Here is a 6,802-nt window from a genome sequence, read left to right as displayed (position 1 = left end):
CCTTGAACTTGAGCATAGAATTCATCCTTTATTTACACACTTTGGCCGCTTTCACTCATATTCACACAAGTGCCCGCAAATTGGACATTTAGAGTGGATGGTGAACCACTGCTTCAAGTGATCCAAGTGTCCTCCGTGAGAGCATCCCTGGCACCTGGAAGGATTCACAGTTAGTGGGGGAAGGAAGAGTGATGCAGAAAAGACTTGCCATGCATAGAGTCCCCGGACGATTGTATTGCACACGCTGCACTTGGAAGCATCTGAAGAGCGGCACTTGGAGCAATACCATCCCGCTCTGCTGGCCAAATGCCTTCCGCAGATGCCGCAATTTGTATAGACAGCCGTTGATTGCTCGTTTATCATGCAAATGTTGGGCATCCATGAGAGGTTCATGATCGTTGTTGCTTCATTCCACATTTGATACCGATGCAAGAGATCGATGTACACCAGAAGCCAGTGTTCCTGGAAAACAGAGATTGTCAGCACTTGAGAGCTTCTCTTGGCTTATAAGCACTCACATGGACACTCTTGTCAATTGGAAGTTCATTCCGCTTTTCCCCCAGAGCGATCAGAATGGATATCGATGTCTGCACATCTCCAATGTCCGCCTGCAGTGTCAGACAGTCAGCCAGAACATCGTGAGGCTCCCAGAATGGCACATAAGGTGTGGAATTCATCTTTATCAGACTTGGCGGATGCGGAGGCTGCAATGAAACCACCAAATATTGAGCATAATGTGTCTTTGGGCAAGAAATGTGCACAAATTCTCACTGGTGTGGTTTCTTGGGAGCTTTCTGGCGGTGTTTCATGCTTGGCAGCGTGCAAATCGCTCCCAATCAGAGGCGAATTCGGCAATGACCACTCTTTGCAGAAGTGCGGACCCACGTAGAGGAAGCCATTCCTCAAGTTCTTCACGCAATCCATGTGCTCAATAGTCAGTTCTTGGTCGCCAAAGATGAAATCATTGAAGGAAATGTCCGATTCCACATCATTGATCGGAGGATAGGCGATTCTAGTTTGATTACTGCTCAGAAGCTCTCCATTCTTCTGCTCCAGGAAGTTTTGATCGTCCGCTTTCAATCTAGAGAGAAACATTTCTGTTATAACTTGAGAATTTGCTGCTTTGCGGGAAGGTTTACCCAGTGCTCTCGTCATTGTCGCTCCTGCCGACGTTTTCCTCCCACACATTGTTGGACTGATTGGAGGTCTGCGACATGAGACGACTGCCCAGGAGATTTGAGCCACTCGTGGATGTTCTTGGCTCGGATTTCACGTTGTTGTTCAGCGAGAAGGCGTACAGATTCTTCACCCACATCCACAGCATCGCCACGTGCACTTTGCCGTACTTCTTGGCCACATTCATGTTGTGATCACAGAGTTCAGCCAGACTCTTCCCCACCAATTTGTACTCCCTGGCGCAGCCCTTGAAGCAGTGGAACTCGCGTAGCGGCGAAGGATGCGCCACGTCCTTCGAGAAGCATCCCTGGTCGGGCTTCGCGAGGAAGTTCTGCAGATTCGACTTGGCCAGGTGGAAGTGATCAGTCTTCGTGGGTTGCTTGGGCCTCGAGCTCAACAGGCTGGCCTTCGAGCTGCTGGCAGTGATCGGCGGCGTGACTTTGGTCTTGTAGGCGAACAGGAAGTCTCCTCTGTGATTCACCGTCGCACCCTGAGGATTGGACTTCATGGAGGGACGCTGGGCGTCCTTGAAGGCGTGCTTGTAGATCGTCGAGTCTTTGCTGGTGGAGAGCAACACGTACGGATCGCTGCCCTTCCACCCGATGCCCGTCGTCACGTTCGTGTGCTCGTTGAAGGAGGCGTACGGGATGTAGGGCCGCCTCACGTCCCAGATGTAGATGCTGTAGTCCACCACCAGGGCGCAGCTGGCGATGTGGAACATCTTGTCCGGGCGCCACTTCACGCGTCCCACCACGGCGATCGTGTGGATTGTGTGCTCCAGGGCGGCCTTGGAGCCCATGTTCCAGATCTTGATCTGCTTGTCTCTGCTGCCCGTCGCCAGCCACTGCTGCGTCGGATGCCAGTCGCACGTGTAAATCGGCCCGCTGTGCGCCGTGAACTGCGTGGTGCACTTCTCAGACCGCCGGATGTCCCAGATCTGCACAGTTCCGTTCTCCGACACAGCCGCGAACGTGTTGGGACTGTGCGGGCTGAACTTCACGTCTCGCACGCTCTCGGAGTTGCTGAAGTACGTCATGATGGCGCCCTTGTCTGTCCTCGTGTCGAAGCACTTAATCGTCCCGTCCTGCGAGCCCGAGATCAGCAAGTTCGCCTCAGTGGGATGGAAAGTCACCGAGTGCGCCGTTCTCTCGTGCTCATTGTACACCAGGAGTTGCTTGTGTCGCCCGAAGCGCGACAGATCCCACACAGAAACTACGCCATTCGTCGCCGCTGTGGCCAGGATGTTCTGCTCCAAGTAACTCCAGGCCACATCGTTCGAGGAATAGCTGAGGTTCTGGTTCTTGCCCCCGCGCATGTTGCACACCTCCGTGAAGCCATCGCTCTCGATGCTGAACACTTTCAGGAGACTCCGCCCCGCCACGGCGATCTGAGTGCAGTCCTTGTTGAGCGCCAGGGCATTGGCGTGGCCCTCTTGGCATATCCGGATGGAAACTGTGGAGGAACTCGCCATTTTCGCACTGGAATTATCACTGAACTCTCATGTTTTTGCGTGTTTATCATTTGAACTGTCACATCAGCTGCTCGGGTTGCCAGATGGCATGAAAACAACCCAGAAGACCGAATCCAACATTCCTCTCAGCCAGAAAACAACTACGCGTTAGGAGTCAATTCCGCTCTTTTCCAAAAAGCCTCTTGAAATGATGAAAATTGATCAACCATTCAAAGGAAAATGTTCTTTCATATCCAGATTAAGTAAATAAATATGAGGAAAAAAAATGTATTTGCTTAATCAATATTAAAACGATCTTTCAGGGGTTTCCCAGAATCATCGCTTTCTTTGCTCAGTTGTCGTATCTCCAGAAAAAATACGCACTATTCGATCGATACGTTGATCAGACATAATTATTTCAGAAAAAATGTTGGGTAACAAATTACAATAGATTCCTAGTTAAAATAACTTCCAAAACTCCTGCGTCTTGTCGCCTCTTGGTACGAACATTGCTGTTGGCCTGTCGAATGTGAGGAAAGCAGCTTTGGAGCTCTTCTTTATAGCCTGATCGAAGAGCTGTGAAGCGAAAGGCAGTCATTAATGGCCGTTCGACGGCTGATTAGCAAGTCTACTCACATCATCCTCCGTGACGCCGAGCACTTGTGTCAAGTCCCATTCGATGGTCGGCAGTGGATTCGATATGAATTTGGCCGCTGTGGCAATCGAGGGAATGCCGTGGCTCTGCAGTGTCGCCACTTCCCACAGCGAACTCTCGATGGCGTTGGATTTGGTTGGGTCGCACTCGTCCATGATGAAGGGATCGCGCAGCACCTGACCGCCGTTCGGGTGGCAGATGAGGCGCTTGAGGCCCGGATGGCGAACAATCAGGTTCCCTATGAAGTACAGGCAGATGACGATGTCCTGCGGCGGAGCGACTAGAGTCAGGCGTGCCAGGCGCTTCACGAAGGCCGCCACGAGCGCCTCGGGCAGGTGCGTTGAGCTGAGGAACAGGTCGGCCAAGTAGAAGAGGCGCGCCTTGAATTTGGTGTGGAAGATCTCCGGCTCGAACATGGAGTAGAGCTTCTCGTAAATGAAGGGATACGTGAGATTGTGCTCTTGGATGAGCGTGAACACGCCCTGGAACGCGAGTAAGCTGATGGCACCTCCTGCGGAGAGAGAGAGAGAGGGGGAGAAATGCGCGGGTTGATAAGATTGCGGGGGATTAAGCACATGCGGCAATGCGTACCGACGTCGAGCGAGTCCATGAGAAAGTCAGTGAGAGCGAGAGGCTTGTCCAGGTGCGGCAAGATCCTCTCCAGCAGCACCGTCAGCACCTTCTGGTGCGTGGCCGCTGTGTGCTGCCAGTGCATGACGCAGGCCCAGGATTTGTTGACATTCTTCCGGATTGCCTGGTAATCGAATGTTGCCTTGCCACTCTCGCCTGAATTATCACAGAAAAGACTAATTTGCTCCTGGTCGGCGCTCTGGATGGCCATCACGTTGGCGAGGTCCAAGTAGTTGATCATGAACGTCTCATTAGGCGCCTGCCCGCGTGGCGTGAGTCTGGGCAGAACCTTCCACGCGTTCTGCAGGACGTCGTGATAGGCCGTGAACTCCTGAAAGCGGCTGATGAGGTGCGCGTTCGCCCTCTCGCTGGACAGGAGGCACTGCAGAATGCTCTGGAGCTTCGAGCAGGGAAAGTAAGACGCCACGTCCGTGACGTAGTCTATCGGAAACTTGCCCTCGAGAGACAAGAGATTCATCGCCGTGGCGAGAGCCTGGATAGCATCCGACTCTCTGTCCACGCACAAGCACTTGAGGATGAATTCATATGTTTCGGCGTAGCAATCCTGCAGCCACGTCCGATACTGAATCTCCGGTGTGTTTTCTGCTTGAGAAAGGCGAGAGGAAAAGTAAATTCGAGAGTTGCTTCTCACGTCAAAAATGGCTGCTAGAAAGAATTGCGTTGCAGATTTTTTCACGCCCACCTTTTGGCTTCAGCGGCTGCACTTCGATCATCATCGACCGACTCCTCAGCAGCTCCGTGAATATTGTCTCCAGGGCCAGGATGCTCGGGATGATTGGAGAGGCATTTTGGTCGCCAATTGACTTCTGAAATGCAGAGGAAGAGAAAATTTGCCTTCTCCACAATCACCACGAAAAACACTCCTTCCGCTCGTCCGGCCGTACCTTTAGACATTGTATAATATCCACTAGATTATTGGCGTTCTTTCGAGAGCACAGAAAATCACTCGCTTTCCTTTTTAACTGCTTGCTAAGCAATTTATTCGGGAGAGCACTAATCACACTGCCGTCCGACATTTTCAGTCTCAACACATGTCGAGAAGAGCCAAAGCCGACGTCAGAGTGTCCGCACTGCGGACAACTCCTCAGACAAGTCTGACGAACACACAGAAAGTCTTGCAGAAAGTCAATGGAAGAAAAATTGTATCCTCACAATTACATCATGAAATTGTCACGCAATTAACACTGCACAAATATGTAAAAGTGTTGTAAGTAAAACCATTTAGGAAATTAAAAATTCCTGCGATTAGGGTAATTAATGAAGACTTGTGGCAACTGTCTAATGTCTTTCTCACCGCGATCGCAGGTTGGCAGAAAGTGCACTTATCGGGGCGTGACGTTTCCCCCCTCCATGCCCAGTTGCGGTTCCACACGCTACGTAAGGGTTTCAAGAAACGGATACTCATCGGTAGTGGATGTGAAACCGTTGCGGATTTGTTTCCTGTTCTGTCTCTGAGGGCAATCGGAGAGCAATAATACCTTATTGCCCTCCGACTATGAACATGATACAAATGAGAAAGGTTTCAGTTTCTGATTCCCAACAAGAAATGCTTTCGTTCTTGTTTCACAGATTAAACATGTATAGAATAAGCCATATGGTGTCCCTAAATTTTATGGCCCACAGAAATTTCAGACCTCTCAGACCCTCATAAAATTTACCCAATTTTCGGCACTCTACCTGATTGCCCTCAGAGGAGAAACGAGTAAGACCAAGTATTCTTACTATTTCCGAATGTGGTCAAGAAATGCCTCCGTATGGTTTACGGAAGAGTTTCTCGTAATACCTGAAACCGGTTCAAAATTCCATGATGCGCTCGAGGGAGAAAAGTAGTGCAATAAAACATCTGTTTTACAGAAAATAGGCAGAGAAAATGCAAAGTATGAAAAAAGGGTCATAAAACAAGGCTCGGGTGTCGGGATGAAGCAATGTTGGGAAATTCCTTCACTAAAACTCATCTGAGTTGTCGATTTAGTTGAGTTCTGGTCGTGGTTGAATGCAGAACGAGCAGAGTGCAGTTCTTCATCGGATAATAAGGTGAGAAAAATTGCATTTATTTAAGTACATTTTGGTGAATTTTCAAAATGTGCATTGATTATGCTGTTGTAAAATAAATTGAGAGAAAATTTGATCTAAATTCTGCGCGTATAAACAGTAAAATTTAATAATTTTATCGTTTTTCAGATGGACAATGAAGCCGCGGGAAATTTCACGGAATCCGGGATAAGATGACGCCGGAGAGTGCTAAAGGTGGCCAGATTCAGCATAATCAACACTGCCGTTTGGACAAAAATATATATTTTAATTGTATTGGATTCCATACAAGAAATAAATACGAAATTGCTTCCAGAAATAACTACGAAATTATTTCTTGCAATAGGAATGAAAATATTTCTTGATTGAATTACGAAATTGTTTCCTGTAGTAAGTATGAAATTATTTCTTGCACTAGTAACGAATCGATTTCTTGAAATGTCTCGGAGGGCAATTATCCCTTTTTTTTGTTCGAGGTTTATTGCCCTCCGCGCCCGAGCGTAGGGGCAATAAAAAAAAGGGATGATTACCTACCGAGATATTTCAGGAAATCGTTTCGTCGAGGTAAAAGTGAAACGCATCCAATGTAAATTCCCCATAAGCGTTATGGGTCGGAAACAGTTTCTTGAAACCTATACGTAGCGTGTGGAACCGCAACTGGGTGAATTGGCGTCCGTCAACTGAATCATCTGTATCTAGAGACGAATCCCCAATGTCCCAGGGGACTAACACTGCGACATGTCCCAAGAAATGAACGAGGGACGTGAAGGGAAAGGCTCATTGTAGGCGTTTAATTTGAGATTTATTAACATTCTGACTTATTATCATGGTGTTGATGA

At 48.8% G+C, this 6,802-nt stretch overlaps 2 protein-coding genes across 2 annotated transcripts; both read right to left on the bottom strand.

Moving 5' to 3' along the window:
• Positions 1-8: 8 nt before the first annotated feature.
• Positions 9-2,722, bottom strand: LOC132258765 (GATOR complex protein WDR24). Its single transcript, XM_059756230.1, has 5 exons — positions 1,140-2,722; positions 772-1,081; positions 519-704; positions 209-462; positions 9-154 (listed from the first exon to the last, which is right to left on the bottom strand). Exons 1-5 carry the CDS (start codon positions 2,645-2,647, stop codon positions 52-54), a joined length of 2,361 nt encoding a protein of 786 aa, XP_059612213.1. The 5' UTR covers positions 2,648-2,722; the 3' UTR covers positions 9-51.
• A 290-nt stretch (positions 2,723-3,012) lies between these two features.
• On the bottom strand, positions 3,013-5,035 carry LOC132257594 (nucleolar complex protein 4 homolog A). The gene is made up of 5 exons (XM_059754568.1): positions 4,817-5,035; positions 4,615-4,738; positions 3,873-4,514; positions 3,263-3,792; positions 3,013-3,202 (listed from the first exon to the last, which is right to left on the bottom strand). The coding sequence occupies exons 1-5, from the start codon at positions 4,946-4,948 to the stop codon at positions 3,086-3,088; spliced, it is 1,545 nt and encodes a 514-aa protein (XP_059610551.1). The 5' UTR covers positions 4,949-5,035; the 3' UTR covers positions 3,013-3,085.
• Between the last annotated feature and the right edge of the window lie 1,767 nt (positions 5,036-6,802).

This window comes from Phlebotomus argentipes, unplaced genomic scaffold (genome assembly GCF_947086385.1).
Source record: "Phlebotomus argentipes unplaced genomic scaffold, Phlebotomus argentipes genome assembly scaffold_4, whole genome shotgun sequence".
Classification (NCBI taxonomy): Eukaryota; Metazoa; Arthropoda; class Insecta; order Diptera; family Psychodidae; genus Phlebotomus; species Phlebotomus argentipes.
The sequence above is the reverse complement of the archived record's forward strand: the minus strand, read 5'-3'. Positions and strand labels throughout refer to the sequence as shown.

What these genes read in the sequence shown, in the direction of transcription:
- LOC132258765 (XM_059756230.1), bottom strand. Translation starts at nt 2,647, where the DNA reads ATGGCGAGTTCCTCCACAGTTTCCATCCGGATATGCCAAGAGGGCCAC. An exon ending in GACAATGACGAGAGCACTGG is followed by an intron (nt 1,082 to 1,139) that starts GTAAACCTTCCC and finishes GTTTCTCTCTAG; the next exon opens with ATTGAAAGCGGACGATCAAA. An exon ending in CAATTGACAAGAGTGTCCAT is followed by an intron (nt 463 to 518) that starts GTGAGTGCTTAT and finishes TCTGTTTTCCAG; the next exon opens with GAACACTGGCTTCTGGTGTA.
- LOC132257594 (XM_059754568.1), bottom strand. Translation starts at nt 4,948, where the DNA reads ATGTCGGACGGCAGTGTGATTAGTGCTCTCCCGAATAAATTGCTTAGC. An exon ending in ATATTATACAATGTCTAAAG is followed by an intron (nt 4,739 to 4,816) that starts GTACGGCCGGAC and finishes TCTGCATTTCAG; the next exon opens with AAGTCAATTGGCGACCAAAA. An exon ending in CATGGACTCGCTCGACGTCG is followed by an intron (nt 3,793 to 3,872) that starts GTACGCATTGCC and finishes CTCTCTCCGCAG; the next exon opens with GAGGTGCCATCAGCTTACTC.